Raw genomic sequence first — 19037 nt, 5'->3', positions numbered from 1 at the left:
TAATGTCCTAAAAATGCAACGCCTATGGACCTCAGTAAAATCCAGCTCTGAATCCTGACAAATTCTTCAAGCTTAAGCAATAAATAATATAGCGTTAAGGCTAACCACACGTTGACTTAACGCGCGTGTGATTCAACCTTCAATTTTTACAAGCGTGATGTCAGCTTACTGTCACAAAATAGCGACTGTGTTATTTCCTAAAATATTAATAGTGGAATAGCGAGACCAAACTCTCCGTCAATAGTGCTGCCTTTCCACCAGAGCAGGGGGGGGCCTTACTCCCGAAACTGATATCGATTTCGATTTTCGATTTCAACGGTTTTTGACACTTTAAACATCTAAAATAGCGCTATTTTAGATGTCTAAAGCATGTCTAAAGTGTCAAAAACCGTTGAAATCGAAAATCGAAATCGATATCAGTTTCGGGAGTAAGGCACCTGAGCGGGGCTGTGTTGCGAGGAATGTGTTTTTGAAAACCAATAGAATCGCTTCAATGACATGACTTTGCCATGACATCGCTCGGCGCGGCGATACTATTGGTTCCCAAAAATACATTCCTCGCAACACAGCTCCGCTCAGCTCTCGTGGAAACGCAGCCTAAGTTGTTACAATTGCAACGATATAAATTCCTTACACATCAATATGAACAAAAGCAACTGACCAGAATGGCAAAAATGCTGTCACATTGTTATGATAAAACAAAGTTAGAATATATTTCCGAAATATTCTCTTAAAGGCCGGTATAAATAGTCAGTACTAAGATGCGACCCGGTCTTAAGACGCGGTTCGGCTCTGTGATTGGTCCAAATTTTGACAGCTAACCAATCACAGAGCCTGAACCGTGTCTTGAGACCGAGATGCATCTTGAGTACTGACTATTTATACCGGCTTATGTATTCAAACAAATAGCCATGGAAAACCACTAAGTGCAAAGGCCATCAGTAGATATTTGGTCTTACTGTAATATGGATTCTTTCTCAATGAATTCATACTTTAGTGGGACATAATTAATATAAATTTACAATCGAATATCGAATACGCATAAATAAATTTAAAATAACAACATGTATACCTAATACCAACACAACAGTAAAACAAAATACTTCAAAAGTGTTACCAACATGCCCTAAACTGATTCAAGATAAAACATAATCACTTTTTTGATCGCTGTGAAAGCTACAACCGATCGCACATTACGCGCCGTACGCACCGCATAGTACACGGAATGCGGCGCGTACGGTGCGGACGAATGTGCGAGAATTCATATCATTTTATATACAACGAATTCTAAAATGCGGCGCGTTCGGCGCGTGCGTTCTGATGTCATGTCAAATACATTCTTAAAATATATGTAGCTGCACCAATACAGAACAATTTTGCAACATAGTTATATTGATCCTTTACAAATAACTAAATTCCTTTTCATTGTTCAGTAAGATTAAGTAAGGTAAAATCTAGCTAAACTGAGTATTTGAATAACAGTTAAACCAGTCTTAAATGTATGTTTAGTTTCAATAATTTCCTGATAGTAATAGTACTGTTTCCTACTTCAACAATGCAGTAGTTAATTATTTTATAGATTTAGTTCCTGTTTCACCACTTCCTGATAAAGTGCCGGAAAGGCTATCTACAACTTTTTTGACAGATCCTCCATACTTTATTTATTTTATTTATTTAGGAATCTGTCATGTTAAATGGTAAATAGCCTATCCGGCACTTATCAGGAAGTGGTAAAACAGGCCCTTATTATTGTATAGATAGAAATTTCTTGTTTAGCTAGTAGGTACTTTAAAATTGGTCAAACTACAATCTGCTAAATGGCTAGCCATCAACTATGAGGAATTGTTTATTTCCTCAAAATGTATTTAACTGTCTTTTTGGATATATTTATGATGTCATGGAGGTTTCGTTGACAATTTATTATAAATAAGCTAAAACTGAAATATATAACAACATCTACTCAGAATTTAGCATCTGTATTCTCAGATATAAACAAAATTCATAATCAGGGCTAGTTCAGATACAGGGTAAGTTCAAATAATTTATGTAAAAGCTAAATCAGGCAAAATTTTTACGCCTGGCATAACATGATGGCATATGTCTGTATGTAGTGAACAAAAAAGCCCCTGATTTAGTGCTAACGCAGGCATAGTAAAAGGAGGGGAAGTAAGTTATCTTCATACAAAGGCACCGCGCTCGGCTTGTATGTGTGCGCCATAGTATCAATGCGTCGCCACGTACGGCACACAACAAAATCTCGGCCAGTTTTAGAGGCTGGTACCGCCGAGTTTTTCTTACAAAATGAAGATAACTTACTTCCCCTCATTTTACTATGACGCAGGGGTTCCCAAACTGTGCGCCGCGGCGCCCTGGTGCGCCGTGGAAAGGCAAGAGGTGCGCCGTGAGTCGATCCTCCGTCATTTTCCGTAACCACAAATATTATAAAATATAATTATAATATGAATTATACAAAGCAGGCAGGTGATTAAATTTTGGTTCATTATTATTTACTTGCTTAACTTAACTATAATCATTAAGGGGTGTTTAATTATGTATCTTTTTGGTAAAATGGGGCGCCGTGACAAAACATTGAGACTTGTAAGTGCGCCGCAGGCTGAAAAAGATTGGGAACCCCTGTGCTAACGTATATTATCAGGACTTACCATGTTTCCCGTTTAACCCTGATAAAACCTGTATAACTCTGTACAGCCTAATGATATCTTACCTCGAAACATGCTAGCGTTAGGGCAGTGTCAGTATCTATGATACTTTGGCGTTTCACTTTACTCTTTCACATAGTCTAACACTTTCACTGCAAGTCTTTCACTCATTTCACTTGGTTCTTGATGTGCTGCAAGAACTCATAATAGGAGAAGGCGGATTCCACTCTGTCGTCCACTAATCTCTCGGTGAACATGGTTTTTGATGGTGAGTTATCCCTGAAATAAAGTGATTTTGTTATTATAAAAATAGTAACATCAGATTTTTTTCATTTTATGTGTAATTTTGTTTGTAATTTCGTTGTGTGTACACTACACATCCCATATCCAATACTGCATTCATTACCCCTATAGGCTATATTATATCAACCCTCTTACTAACCCTCTTACTAACGTATTTACGCAGAATAATATTCAAGATCTGCTGTCTTTGTTCAAATGTGATTTTTCTAATGTAGGTATAAAATATATAGGTGAAGGAATCCATACTAATATTATAAGTGCAAAAGTGTGTCTGTCTGTCCGTCTGTCTGTTACCTCTTCACACTCAAACCGCTAAACCGATTTTACTGAAATTTTGCATGGAGATATTTTGAGTCCGGGAATGGACATAGGATAGTTTTTATCCCGGAAAATGTACAGTTTCCGCGCGATAAACGAACTTTGGCGCAACGGAATTGCGGGCATCATCTAGTAAATGATATTAATTCTTCTTAGAACGATAGAATGAAGAAGATCCTTAGAACAGCAATTTCGAAAATAGTAATAGCCGATCTCCAAACACCCAATGGAGATGGCACTTTTAAAAGAAGTATCAAACGCACCTCAACACAACAATATTGGCCGGGTAAGGTCGGTCCTCGTTTAGCTTCTCTATGAACGCGTGCAGTAATTCATTGCCTTCACTCTCTATGAGGGGCAACTCGCGGGCGTCGTCCTGTATCTGGGTGTACGCCGCCACGCCGAATGTGTCCGACAGCCACGCCGGTGATACGCCGTGACAGATGTATATCATCATCGTCTCCCCGTCGTCTAGCAGGTATGCGCCGTTTGAGTTTATCCTGGAATGAAAACAATATCATCTTATACACGATAATAAAAAAAGAATACATGGCAAGTAAAAGTTTTCGGTACAGGTTTATAAGAATTGTGAGGACTGCACTGGCAAGTGTGACTGGCAATGGAGACCCAAAAGAATGACGTAAGTCCGCCATCTGCCTATGAGTCAACTTTATTGATAGTACCTCTCAGCGGTGAGATGCAGGCGCGGCGGGTCGGGCTCGCGCGCCTCGGCGTACTGCGCCAGCGTGTGCAGCGCGTAGAGATCGGGGTACACCGCGCGCAGCAGCTGGCCCAGCGGCGCCGACTTCATCAGCAGCATGTCGCCGACGCGCTCGTCCAGCCGCGTCGATGTGCCCGTGCGGAACGCTTTCTGGAATGTTACAATTAAAATTAGTTTGAATTGGCATAATGAAATGTGTCTGTATGTCTGTTTTAACGCTTTAGTTGCTAGAATGTTACAACTTCTTTGTTACGTCTTAATTCCTTTAATAGGGTTTGCAGTTGCTGTTATTCATTGTTTATAACTGCATTTAGAATGACGTGTGTATAAATTATAAGCATTTGGGATGTAACTGTTACCAGGTAAAGTGGTTTTACCACAGTGGACAGTACCACAGCTACTAAAAACACAACCTTAGGTTGCAACATTAAAAATATACTTACTCTTGGCGCTTTTTATAATTTCGATGGGTTAGGCAAAACATTTTGAATGAATAACTAAAATACTTGAATTCCCGCAACAGAGCATAGAATAGCTTTTTAGCAACGTATAGTCGACTCTATACTGCATCTATACCATGGTAGTCTGTGAGAAATCTATGCCTAAGCTTAGTATACTGTGTACACTGTACCCGCTTGAGCAGCGCCAGTATATACAGCGGCAGCAGGCGCAGCGACATGGGCGCCTGGAGCGACGGGCTGAGTGCGCCAGCGGGGAGGTTCTGCGCCAGGCGTTGCGCGCACAACACGTCCACTGCCACGTTGGTCAGCGCCTCGCGCGCCTCCGACATCGATGCGCTCGCGCAACGGTCGACCGCTGGAAATATTAATTAAAACCATATGAAAATTATGGTGATTGATATTTTATCTGTTGCTGGAAGTAGACACGACTTACACGTAGTACCACCTAGTGGACTTGTATTTAAAAACGATCATTTTATTAGAAGAATATACCTTCCATCCTCCTAGGGTGTTACCACTTTAAAGTTTAAGGGCCTGTTTCACCACTTCCTGATAAGTGCCGGATAGGCTATCTACAACTCATCTGACAAATAGATCTGTCAGATATAAGATAAATTATATAATACGTATCCGGCACTCATAGTAAGTGGTGAAATAAGCCCTAAATAAAATGAAAATTATTGAAGGAAACTAATTTTCCTATAAAATAGAATAATTCCTATACAATATATCTTCAAAGTTCAAGGTGTAAGTGGCAGCTTAGCCTTAATAACAAAAAGTTTATGTACTGACCCATCTTAGCCAGAAGTCCAATCATGGCCTGTTGGTCGGCCGCGTGTAACACGTCGGGCAGCGTGTTGGCGATCGGCAGGGCTAGCGTGTGGACACGTATCCGTCTCTCCCCTGAAAGTATTACACGAAATTCGTTACACAACATAAACCATCTGGCAAATAGAATATCGACAACCCTCATTCTATAGTGAAGCCTATCGAATTTTCAAACATTTCTAGGACTCTTACATACCTCTACTGCTGGTATACAGCAAGGCGGCTTGGAAGCACACCTGTTGGAGGTCAGCTAACGACTCCTCTATAGTCAGTTGCATGCCGAACCCGGCGTCAGGAGACACGTTTGGCAGCGACAGCAGGTCGGTGGAACGCACGAAGAAGTTGCCGTGGAACGTGTGGATTGATATGCCTCTGAAAAAATAAAATGTAGACTTATCTAAATAATCCTTACACAAAATGCCAAAGTGTCTCTTCATAATTCATATTCATTTATTGCCAGAATGAAGTTACAGATTAGTCTTATTCTGTATATACAATTAAATCTTTCATTCTACCATATTTAAATGATGTGCAATACTAAATATCTTGATATGTCTTGACATTCATCGTAATCATATTAACATACTCTTTTTAAATATTATTTATTAGTGTAATAATGACATATCGCAGAGCACTTAGATAGTATCTTCCACTCGCACAAAAAAGTCTTGTGCGAGTATAAGAAGTAACGATCAGAAAATGCGAGGTTCTAAGTCTTCCAATCTCGTATTCAATCGTGCATAATATGTTGTAAATGCAGACGTGCAATACAGTTGGGTCTTTTATTTCCATATAGGTGTGCTTTCGGACTTGTTGTGCATGACTACCCTCCCCCAATTTCTGGCTACTACACCAACGTGTAACAACTAACAAGGACGATAGTTCAATTTCCTCATTTTGACATGACTTTATGTACCATCAGAGAAGTTGATTCCTAGGCAGATCGAGGAGCGAATTACGGTCGCGTTAAGTCAAACTCATCCGCTAACATTGAATTGATATAAGCCGACCAAATGACGTAGGTCCGTCAACTGCCTATGAATCAACTTATCTAATATGTAGTACAAATTTGCCCCAGTGTGATTAGAACTATGGAGGGTAGATGGAGAAGAACTATCTTATAATTTTTCAACTGTTATTTACTGCGTACAGCTGGACACTTTTTCAAATATCCCCCATATTTGAAAAAGTGTCCAGCTGTACGCAGTAAATAACAGTTGAAAAATTAAAAATGCCCAATAGTGGCGCTAGGGCATCAAAGGGTATGGAATGAATGTAGCCGTTGGTGAAAAAATATAAATTGAAGTATATTAAAATATAACCTAAAATAGCTGAAATAAAAGCTGCTAAATGATTTAAAATTTACCCTGTTGCTACTAATTTAACGCATTTCAGCGGACACTTTTTACATTCAGAGATAGTTCTCCTCCATCTACACTTCATAATTAGAGCCTAAGTAAAGATGGGTAAATTTATAATTATAATTTACAATAATATATTAATGTACCTGGTACACCGAACCCGCATGACCGCCTCGAAGCCGATCTTGCGCGTGAGGTATCGCGCCAACATGCGCCGCAGCTGCGCCGCCTGCCACGCGCGCGCGCCGCGGAACAGCGGGATGTGGTGCACGCTGCCGCCGGAGAACTTCGACATGCCACCTGGAAAACAGAACTTGTATAGTAAAACAGTTTTCCATATTCTACTAGTATAATAACAATGCTATACTTATAACACATAATAATTAGTAATAATAAATAACTAGCTCAAGCCCGAGCTTTGTGAGGGCTCGCGACGTCACACCTTGGCTGACTGATAACACTGGTCCCTGAATGACTGATGAAAGATGATTTAAACACATCTAAATATAAATAAAAATAACTATGTTACAGCACAAATTAATAGGCGTGATAGTTTTTCCGTAAAGTGTACCACAAAATGTACAGGTTGTGGGATATACTAGGGCTCGCTTCGCTCGCCCTGATAATGCCAGTGTAGTTAGTGCAGGTGATATGGAACTTAAAAATAAACTAGCGGATCTGGATAACGTTTATTTTTCCATACACCTGTAAAAGTGGCCTCAAGCACATTTGAATAATATGATTAAGCTCACTGTTATCATTAAAGACGTTGTTATAAAGACGTGGTTTATGACACGCCGCGACCGTTTACCATAATCTTATATCTTTAAACGAGCAATTCTTGTACATATATATATATATATAGTTGGAATCTCGGAATCGGCTCCTTTTCATGAAATTTAGTATATAGGGTTTTGGGGGCGATAAATCGATCTAGCTAGGAATCATTTCTAGAAAATGTCATTTTCATCGGATACCGAGCAAAGCTCGGTCAAACAGCTAGTTATTATAAAACGGTGTGAGTTGTGATTATATGCTCGGGCGCACTGATATCATTTCAAATATTGTCATGGAGACGCTGTTTATGCCCCACCGACCTCAGATACAAACACCGCGACATGAGAATTTTATATTATACGAGCTTTTGCCCGCGGCTTCACTCGCGTTAAGAAGTATTATTATATACAAACTTTCATCCTCTATTTTAACCCCTTGGGATGGAATTGATCAAAATCCTTTCTTAGCGGATGCCTAAGCTACGTCATAACATCTACCTGCATGCAAAATTTCAGCCCGATCGGTCCAATAATAATTTACTATTATTTATTCAACAAATGCACTTATCAATATAATAAGTACCCAGTAGCCGATTCTCAGACCTACTAAATATGCATATAAAATTTGGTAAAAATCAGGAAAGCCGTTTTGGAGGAGTACGGAACTAACTTTGTGATACAAGAATTTTATATATAAGATTAGATAATACATACTGAGCGTAGCCAGGTCGCAGTAGTGAGCGCTAAGCAGGAACAGATCTATGGCGACCTGAGCGCCGCTGCTGTCGAGCGCCAGCCGCTTGTAGAAGTCCGTCGCTGGGTTGAGGTGAGCCACCTCCTTGCCCGACCGCGCGTTGGGGTCCTCTCTACAATAAACACATATTTAAGTTCAACAATGTTTAAGTTCTCTACAAAATTGTTTTATTTCAGTTAATTGACTTTTTTTATCGCGGGAACCATACATTTTCTCAGGATAATAGTATCCTATGTCTTTTCCCGGGACTCAAAGTGTCTCCATATCAAATTTCAGCAAAATCGGTTCAGCGGTTTGGGCATGAAAAGTTAACCGACAGGCAGACAGACATACTTTCGCATTTATAATATTAGTATGGGTCATTAACACTTACATCTAGTACTTACAGCTATAACTTTTAACAATAACTTGTACAGGCTAATCATGTAATTTTATTATTCGAAAATACCTTGATTGTAACGCGCCTGGTCCAATATTCGGTAGACACGTTTGGAAAACTGTTATTCTTCCACCGGTTGGCGCCTAAAGATAAAAAAAAACAATATTAAAGATATAATTAACTTGAAAATGTTTGAGCATTATGTAAATACGTACAATAATTCTTAGGTAAGTATAGAAAAATCCTATGGTACACATGGGAGTTTAAAAATTTTCAAAACTGTGGTACGTAATACTTGACAGGAGGAATATCTCTATCTCTTTCACCCACCATGATGGGAGAAATATGTATCTCTCTTTTACCAGCCTACGGGAGGAATATGTCTATCTCACTCGCTCACCATGATGGAATAAATAATATTGTGTACTGCGCACACACTTGGGCACTATAAAATTACTCCTGCGTATCTGGCCTGGTTTCAATGAAACGTGCTACCGTCACCGAAACCGGTGTAGGAGCTATAATAATGAGTGAGGAATATGTCTGTCTCTGTCACTCACCATGAGCTTGTGCGCGGCCTGCAGCGCCGCCCCGAGCGCGGAGGCCGGGGCGCCGGGGTTCGCGAACCGCTTGGGCAGGATCGTCAGCAGCTCCGTCACCATGTCGCGGTTCTCGCCCAGGTTCACCAGTAGAGACTCCGGCGACGGGAGGAATATGTCTGGAATTTTGTAGAATACATTAGAATAAAAATGAAACAGATCACCTGTCTTTGTTGGACAGACAGCTGTTACATGTGTAGATACTTTCATTCCCGTGGTGTTTTCTCTTTAGTTCTTTGACTTTCGGTCATTGCAACTTTATGCTGTCTCCCGCTTTTTATAGGGAGGGAAAACTGGACTTCCTACTCCTATCTTCTTACGAAATTAATCAGACAATTTCGTTGAAGGTCCCAAGACAGTTTTAACATGTCCCTCGGGCTCCCTGAGATCATATCAAAAGGTGTTTGTGGTTGGATACCGCTGTCAATCCTAGCGACAGGAGATACAGCGGTGGAATGTGGTGATGAGCCAAATCCCTTAAAAAAAATTGTAGTTCGTTAGTATTTAAATTCGGCGTAGTGTCTAACTGTCCATGCCACAGACATAGATCAAGATAGATACCGCATGTCGCTCCATTTGTATGAAAACGAGCGTGCCACTTTTTTATAGCTACTGTGAAGTACCTACCGATGATAAGAAAAGTGTCCATTATCTAGGCCAACATTTCTGTTTAAATTTCTACAGCTCAATACGACATTTTTAGGCATTTAGGCATTTTTAAAATTCCGATTGACGTTCGATTCTGAGCAGACTGAAGAACAGACTTTCGAAAGACGAGCATTGCTCGTCGTTTGGTAGCGCGATATGGCACGCGAAGTACATACACATGCGGTATCTATCATGATCTATGTCTGTGGTCCATGCTTATTCTTGCTACTCATAATACATACAATAAACACACCCTACACCTCGGTAATAAGTGAGGCTCTATGTCTCAGTGAAACATGGTGAAACTCACCATCAATATCTAGGACTGTCATCTCCTGTGGCCTGGAGCGGCCGTCGCTCATCAGGTAGTAGTGGATATGCGCGTCGTAGCAGATGAAGCCGATCTGCATACGCGCGTCTCCCGGCATCTGATCTAGATTCTCCTTGATGGTGTCGCATGCTATCTGTTAATTAAGTATATAAATTTCAGTAGCTGCTTAGCGTAATAATTATAGTATTCTGTACTGCTGAGTTTATAGGATAAGATTTTTTGGTGTTATTAAGTACCCACCCATCCAATGTCTGATTGCTATAACACAAGGCTAACTTAGGATGGGATAAAAAGTAACATAAAGTAATTATTATGTGTGTAATAAAGAATTTGAATTTCAAATATACACATGTTACAATATATTTAAAACACTAATAGCTATGCATTACCTGCGCGTCTGCAGACGTCATCTGCACCTTTCACCTACTGTCGTACACGTCAGCAGAATCATCCATCGATGTGCAGAGGCAGCTTAAGTCTAAACATGTTTGTTCCACTTATCCGAACCTCCATCTTTTGGTCCTTATACACAGTGTGTATTGTGAATGGTAAGAGCTAGTATTCCAGCGCTCACCTGCAAGTATCCCGAGTCCCGCGCCACCTGGGACACGTCCAGCAGGAACAGGTAGACGGCGGGCTGGGGCGGCCGCAGCATGTACTCGCTGGGCGCTATGAACTCGATGGTCGCCGACTTGATCTCCGGCCGTCTGGACGGGTCGCCGTACGACTTGCTCACGGGGTCGTATTGGAACTCCTCGGGCACTGGAAGGCAACCAAAATGATTGTAGATGACTGTGATTTCACATAATTGCGCTACGACTGGTTATTTCTAATCTTGTCGTGAGAAGCGAAAGTGATTCATCAAGCTTAAGGACGCTATCACATTTTTTCACAAATATACTGATATTAAAATGGTAAGTACCTGAAAATCACTGGATTTTCAGGTACCATTTTAAAGAATTAGGAGTCACCCTGCGAAGATATTTTGGTTTCAAATGAAAGATAATATATTCATCTCCACGTCTATACCATAAAAAATTTATAGCCGCATACAAAATTTTCACAACAAATACGTTTTAACCATCACAATAATCGCAAAAGATTTAAAAAATGGGGTTTGATTAGGTACCATTATAGCTAAATACACTGAACTAAGGAAAATAAATATACCAAAAAATTGTTGCTTATTTAGTCCCCTATACGAATAGCTAAATATTTTATATAAAAATAAATAACATTTCCATTTATAAGAAAAATAAGAAACGGTCTCAAATTTCTTCATACATTTTCGCCCTATCAAGAAAGCGGCGAGCGTCGTAACCGCCACTGTACAAGGCGAGCTGATATTGAATGTTATTTTAATGTCCTTAACGTCGATATTCGTACTGACCTGCAAATATTTGTCATAATTTTTGTGATAGCGTCCTTAAACGACTTAAACAATTTTGATGAAATTTTGTACGATGATGTTTTCAGGAACATCATAATAAACAATTTCTCGGAAATACAAGTTATGAATTATGCAAGGACACGGGAGTTTTTATCTTGTAAAAATGTATGGTCGAACACGAGAAACGATCGTTTTGGGCCAACGAAGTCTTAATTATGAATTATAATCATTCAGGTACTAACAAAAAAGTGTCGTTACAACTTTTTCAGGCTAGTCCAAGGCGCAACGCGCGATAAGGAACTACGTTCCAAAAGTCCTGTAGCCATGAAAGATAGCTACGGATGTTTAAGAATTACCGAATAGTACCTACATATGTACCTACTTGGTAGAAAGGTCTTGGAATAGATAAATAATAAAAAAATATAATTTAATGGGATAACTGTTGGAGTTAAAACATTGGTAATATTTTAGCGTCATCGTTTTTGCCAGTAAAAACGAGACCATTATTTGTCATGCGGAAAAAACTTGGCCATAATTAAAATTAACATCACATTGATCAACAAATGAAATCAAGGTTAAGGTAACCAAATATAGTGTCCATGTTTTCCTTATGTAAATGACCTTACATTACTACATAAACATTGCCCCTTTATGATAAATAAATGCACACTGTGTACAGATATGATATTCATATAACGTCTTTGTCTGATACATAAGAAAAATGGAACAGGCAGTGACAAAACATTGTATAACACAGTTTGGATCATTTTATTAGTATAGGATTAAATGTTTTTAGGGTTCCCTTACCCAAAGGGTAAAAACGATTTAATATAATAGAATATTACTAAGACCTCGCTGTCTGTTCATCCGTACGCACGTCCGTATCGCTGTATATAAAGAACAGGGAATGCTAGACAGTTGGATTTTCACAATTTATGCATGTCTATTTCTTTGCTTGATAACAATAAATGGAACGGAACCTTGCGCGAGCCCAACTCGCGCTTGGCTGATTTTTCTTATCCGGCTGACCTTACAACACAAACATCACGTAGAGATAAGTCTCAAGATAACTCACAGTCGTTGACCCGATAGCACAGGTTGCACTTCCAACGCTTGGCGTCCACGAAGTAAACGAAGGGGTTGATGTAGGTGCGGCACGCGCGGCATCGCACTATCGTCGTGCATTGTATCACTGGTAGGTGCTGGAAAAGAAAAAAAAACATTAAAAAATCGATATATTACTTAAAAGAATAATAAAAAGCTAAAGAGTTTGTTAGTTAGGTTATAAACTATTGGTTCGAATTGAAAAAACATATTTTTTGTGTTGGATACAGTAGCGGCTTTTGGGCGACCGCCCAGGGCGCTGGATAAAAAAGGGCGCTGAAGGCAAACTAAAGTGACGCCAACTTTTCCAGCAATACCAGCACCCTGGGTTCCAAAGAATTCTCGCCCAGGGTGCTGTAGTGCTAAAACCCGGATAGTTTATAGTTGATAATTATATTATAGAGAAAAGTTTTAGGGTATAATATATTATCACACTCACTATATTATCACATCACACTGCGACCAAAAGGAGCGACGAATCAAAATAAATTACAGATAATATGCACTTGTATTTAAGTATCTTTAGGCAACAAAAAGGATAATTTTATAAGTGACAAATAATTGCATAAAATGCCATGTGTGAATAAATTGTGATAGTGTGCGTTGGTACATGTAAAATTAAGTTAGCTAATTTTTGTAGCGACGCCAAGAAATGAACTGCGTGGCTAAAATTGTCACATTTAGCAATTCCTCTCAATCAATTCAGCAAATGAATTGTCAAAACTGACAAATGTCAAATTAGTACGAATTGCTAGACATGAATTGCAAGCAGACTTGCATTTTGCGATTTAAAAAAATGAATCGTGTTATGATTCATATCGATCGCTTTGGAGAATCATGTTCTCCAAAGCGATCGTTTTAGCCCCGCTGAATGACTATTTTTGAGAGAGTTTAGAAATTAGAAGGGATTTATTTTATAAATAGATATTGACTATTAAGAGCCCATATGACCCTAACTTGACTACATACATTAACCTAGATCTCAAAATCTGCAAGGTCTAGAAAACTGATTTTTTGACACAAGTAACTTCAGTTCATAAAGATTAAATGCTCAAAACGAAAACACGATTACTCAAAAAATGCTCGATAGTTTCTTTTTTACAAAAAACCTTGTTTTAGACACATTTTTGCTTGGATCTTCGAAGTTAGCTGTCTTTTCTTTAATATTTTTTAATATCTAAAAAGGTATTGATAAAACCTAAATTTGCTTAAAACACTTTTTTCATAATCATTATAGTTCGTCTTTTATTCAAGTAAAACTAACTCGGCGATGATTCCGCGCCGTCCTTTTTCACCTGGCATATGAAAGACGGGCGTGAGTGTGAAGAGAGAAGGACGATGTTTGATTTTTAGAGTCAAGTGAGCTCTTAAGCATTATTTTCCTTTGTGAAGAATCACTCGCACCAATCTGGGTTTAATGCTTCCCCATACATAAACACTGAAATGCGTAATTTTTTTTTTTATGAAATAAGGGGGCAAACGAGCAAACGGGTCACCTGATGGAAAGCAACTTCCGTCGCCCATGGACACTCGCAGCATCAGAAGAGCTGTAGGTGCGTTGCCGACCTTTTAAGAGAGAATATGGTAATAGGAGAGGGTAGGGAAGGGAATAGGGTAGGGGATTGAAACTGAAATAAGGATTAACTTTAACTGAGATAGGTGCAAGTCATCCTTGGTGTTCCGAATTTATATTTTTTATAAGAGTATGCCACTTTATTTCCGCCCCCCCATGTACGTAATCTGTACGGCCTCTATGGTCGCTGCCGCCCCTAGGCCGTGGCCTATAACGGCCTATTTATAAATCTGGGGCTGCTTGATACATGATAATAATGCGTCCAAACAAAGAGAGACTGCAAACATTGATTGTTAGTCGCAAAGATAGCAATGATTCACATTTTTTTTTAATAAGTAAGGGGGCAAACGAACAAACGGGTCACCTGATGGAAAGTAACTTCCGTCACCCATAGACACTCGCAGCATTAGAAGAGCTGCAGGTGCGTTGCCAGCCTTTTAAGAGGGAATAGGGTAATAGGGGAGGGAAGGGAATAGGGGAGGGTAGGGAAGGAAATAGGGTAGGGGATTGGGCCACCGGTAAACTCACTCACTCGGCGAAACACAGCGCAAGCGCTATTTCACGCCGGTTTTCTGTGAGAACGTGGTATTTCTCTAGTCGAGCCGGCCCATTCGTGTCAAAGCATGGCTCTCCCACGTATATGTTTATATAATATATTATTATAATGAACATGAACTTAATATGGAACAGGCAATACAAAACCAATAATTATTATTAATAACAAAACATTATGCACTATCTTACCCATTTAGAAATTTCTATTTACTGTACAAAATACAATAGTATTTATAGTTAGTGTACATCAATTTATAGATAAACATTTAAACAAAATCTGTAACATATCATCTTGCTCCACAAGTTTACACTTTATGCAACATTTTTACAGTTTATTTTCTAATGACACACGAGGAATGTAAAGCTTGTATTGTGGTGTATCTCAATGTTATCCAATTACAGCTATAAGACTCTAAAGATACCGAGATAATGACATCCTTGAAGCGCTACTGACTATGATTTGGTTTGGTTTAGTATTCCGAGACCAAAAAAATTGTCAGATATTGTTTCAAGTATACAAGGTGTAACAAAATTAAGTGCTAATATTTTAGGAGCGTCTGGCGTATGTGTTTCTTAGATAGAGTTCACTGAAAGTAGCAGCAAACATGAAAAAAGGTTACTCTTTCAGCGCTGCTACTTTCACAGCGTACTCTATATAGGTGACTCATACACAACCTAAAGTGCTACCATGATTATTACCAGGTCTAAACTAATGGTGTAGGACCCAGAAAAAAATGGAGGCATTGTGTAGAGGCTTGGGGGGTGATTGTAATTACATTTCATCATTCTAAATTGAAACAATGGCGGGGCGCTAGAACATGATTTGTTCACAATGTGGGCAGTTATAGACAAAATAAGTTTGGGAACTCTTGGTATAGACTATAGATAGAGTAAGTATAGACTATTAAAAAAACAACTCACATTGAGATCCTTAAAAGGATGTATCAGGATACCAAGAGGTAGCCTGGACTTTTGTAGCAAATTATTTGTCTCTGGTATACGATTCACTGTACATCTGAAGATTCTGTAAGAGAAAAACAATTGTTTATTACTTACACAAAAAGAAAACAACAGAATTTTCTACATCTCTGTATCGCTTGTTTTGATGTTTAATAAATAATAATAATTAAGTTTGATTTCTTCTCAGTTCTTTTAAAATCTGGTGATATGCAAAAACAGATGTATAATAATTATAATAATTGTCATCTTTACAAAATTATGCACACATATTATATTTACAATTCACGAATTAATTATTCTTAGTTATAATAGAATATTGTTCTAATATTGTAGTAAAAAAATTCTAGGTCTTATTAAAATCATAATAAATAATAATTATTAAGTATTATGTCATATCAGCTGTGCCTAATTTTATTTTAACCTTGTAAAGTAGATCAAATTTTTTTGTACTTTTTATGCTCTGAATAGTATAATTTTAATGGTAAATGGCACAATTGAATAAGGAAATGAAGGTTTTTAAAATATAATATGCCTCTTCACGAAATAAGCTTTCCTACTTTAAAACTGTTGTCTGCTAGTAGCATGGCAGTCACAGACATAGATCAAGATAGATACTGCATGTTGCTCCATTTGTATGAAAACGAGCGTTTTTTCTAACCTACTGTGACGTACCGATGATAAGAAACGTGTCCATTATCTAGGCAAACATTTTTATTTGAATTTCTACATCTCAATACAGCACTTAAGGCATTTAGGCATTTTTAAAATTCCGATTGACGTCCGATTCCGATAGCAGACTAAAGAATAGCCTTTCGAAATACGAGCATTACTCGTCGTTTGGGCACGCGTAGTACACACTATCTTGATGTATGTTCGTGATGGCAGTAATACTTCTCTAATTAATTTATCAAATCATAGTAAAGTAAAAAGTAATAAGATGTGGGTGCTATTGTAGCATTACTTACTCAGGGCTACAGTTGGGTGCCTCGGCAAATTGATGTCCAAGTTTAATCTCTGGAGGATCCTCGGGGTACTCCGGTAGGATGTGCTTACACTGCATGAGGTCCACCATCTGGTGTCCCCAAAGCTGGTCGAAGCCTTGTTTAGTGACACTCAACTGGTTCATCTGCTGTGTAACACCACTAACGCCATAAGTATGAGATTGGGGAAACTGCTTAGCTATATTCTGCTGTATCTGAGCTTGCTGCTGCGGTGTTAAATTGCTTGGAGGCATTGGAGGATATCTGTTCTGAAAGTTGGTCTTCGGTGGTCCGTTCATTGCGCCCTGTCCCCCAGGCATCGGCTGTGGCATGGGAGGGATAGGCATACTTGGTCCACTCATGCCGGGCATACTCGGTGGACCACTGTTGGCATTTGGCGGCCCCTGTTGGTATCCTGGTGCTGTAGGCTGGCTCATGGGACCATTGTGATGGTTGAATCCTGGCATTGGAGGTAAGGAGGATGGTCCGCTTGGTATCCCTCTAGGTGGACCCATTTGTGGGGGAGGAATAGATGGGCCATTTAAATTTGTTTTCGGTGGCCCCACGGAAGGTACTCCTGGGCCTTGAGATCCACTCGGAATTATGCTAGTAGGTGGACCCATTGAGGGGCTATTCCTGGGGCCAGATGGAGCTACTCCACTCATCATAGGACTATTTCTGGACCCAGGCATAAGAGGACCACTGAAAGGGACGTTCGGCTGGCTTGTAGAAGGCACAGATGTGGGTGGTCTTTGAGCTCCCATAGAAGGTGGCATTCCAGGCATATAAGAGCCTGGCCCCAGCGGTTGTTGACTTACGGGTGTAGGACTGAAAGAGTTTGATGATGGGGGGAATTGGTTGGGTGGTCTTTGAGAAGGTGGCCCAACGGGCCCTGATGGTTGTTGACTTACAGGTTTCAGGTTAAAAGATGTCGATGAAGGGGGGTACTGACTGGGTGGTCTTTGAGAAGGTGGCCCGAATGGTCCAGGTGGTTGTTGACTTACAGGTGTGGGACTGAAAGAGGTAGATGATGGGGGGAATTGGCTGGGTGGTCTTTGAAAAGGTGGCCCTAGAGGTCCAGGTGGTTGTTGACTCACAGGTGTTGGGCTAAAAGTAGCCGATGATGGAGGATATTGACTGGGAGGTTTTTGAGAAGGTGGTCCCAGAGGACCATTAACGAAAGGTTGGAACTGACTAGAAGGAACGAGAGGTGGTGCATTATTATTTATTTGTCCCTGTTGAATGTTCGGAGGATAATATGAGGGGGCTGGGGGCATATTTGCTTGGCTACTCACATTCGGAGGAATGTTCTGCGTTGGAACTTGGCTTGGGTTAGCTACAGGCTTAATTGGTCTCATAGGGGAGGATTGTAAGCTCGTTGGCGGCGGAAACATCCCTGGATTGTTGAATGCGGGCGAACTGTTTGCACTCTGTGTGTAATGGTTTGTTGGTGGTATCCCTGGTACAGTGCTATTGGAATTTCCATCTTGTTTCGTAGTTCCCGCTAGGTTGTTTGCTGGAACTTGACTATATTGCTGGAATATTCCCGGGTTCGGTGCTTGTTGGCCTGGGGCATTGTTGTAGGGGTTTGGTGCTTGCGACATGATTTGTCATTCTGAAACCAGATTTCGCTATTAATTTTGATGGAGGGACTGCTTCAGCTAAGTACATCAAAAAAACATAAGTATGTTTGTGTTTTTATATAGGGATGATATCGATAAAATGATTAATTAATGCTAATTCACAAAAAATTACTGATGGGTGTAGCGACTGCTTTACTTACCGATTGCGGGCTTTAAGGTTAGCATTAATAGTTTTCACACAGTTGTATATTATAAAACCATTATCACATGTTACACACAAATTAAAATTTACTACGAAAAATAAATCTGGGAAGTAAAATTCGACCCCGACTTACGTGGCTGAGCGATTTTAAAGCGCCCTCTATTTAAATTGATTTTTGACTTTGAAGTTAGCTGTCAAAAGCGTTCCGTTTCAACAAACTTCGTGAATCTTGATGAATAATATTATGATGAATCATCATTATTTTTTATGTCGGCTGTACACTCTCGCCGAGAGCTCTCGGGCGAGAGTCTCGTGCGAGAGCCCCTTGCCCGAGTGCGATCATGTACATTCTCGTTTAATTCAATCGCAGTTATGAGCTCAGAGAATACGGACCATTATTTTTCTTTATGAGATGAACGAAAACACTTCTCTTGCAGCTGCCGTAGCTTTCTGTGCTATGAGCTATTATAAATAATTAGTAATTACCAAATATTTACACAAAAAATAAAAAAAATGGCGAAAACGTATCTACGATCAATGATCATTGACCA

The 19037-nt window shown here is 39.6% G+C and overlaps 1 protein-coding gene across 2 annotated transcripts; it reads right to left on the bottom strand.

Annotated features, from left to right (window-relative positions):
• Nucleotides 1-2588: 2588 nt before the first annotated feature.
• Nucleotides 2589-18697, bottom strand: LOC121730951 (protein transport protein Sec24A). Of its 2 annotated transcripts, none has more exons than XM_042120194.1 (16): nt 18620-18697; nt 16687-18316; nt 15683-15785; nt 12605-12731; nt 10714-10901; nt 10119-10272; nt 9122-9279; nt 8631-8704; nt 8143-8294; nt 6799-6952; nt 5488-5663; nt 5256-5366; nt 4634-4818; nt 3965-4152; nt 3545-3781; nt 2589-2939 (listed from the first exon to the last, which is right to left on the bottom strand). In XM_042120194.1, the coding sequence occupies exons 2-16, from the start codon at nt 18303-18305 to the stop codon at nt 2828-2830; spliced, it is 3738 nt and encodes a 1245-aa protein (XP_041976128.1). In that variant the 5' UTR covers nt 18306-18316; nt 18620-18697; the 3' UTR covers nt 2589-2827. The 2 variants fall into 2 exon arrangements, with proteins under 2 accessions (XP_041976128.1, XP_041976127.1); XM_042120193.1 differs by having other exon boundaries at nt 18485-18641.
• Nucleotides 18698-19037: the final 340 nt, after the last annotated feature.

The sequence above is a fragment of the Aricia agestis genome, chromosome 10 (assembly GCF_905147365.1).
Source record: "Aricia agestis chromosome 10, ilAriAges1.1, whole genome shotgun sequence".
In the NCBI taxonomy this organism is placed as follows: Eukaryota; Metazoa; Arthropoda; class Insecta; order Lepidoptera; family Lycaenidae; genus Aricia; species Aricia agestis.
Note: the sequence above shows the minus strand (reverse complement) of the source record. Positions and strands in the feature narration are given on the sequence as shown.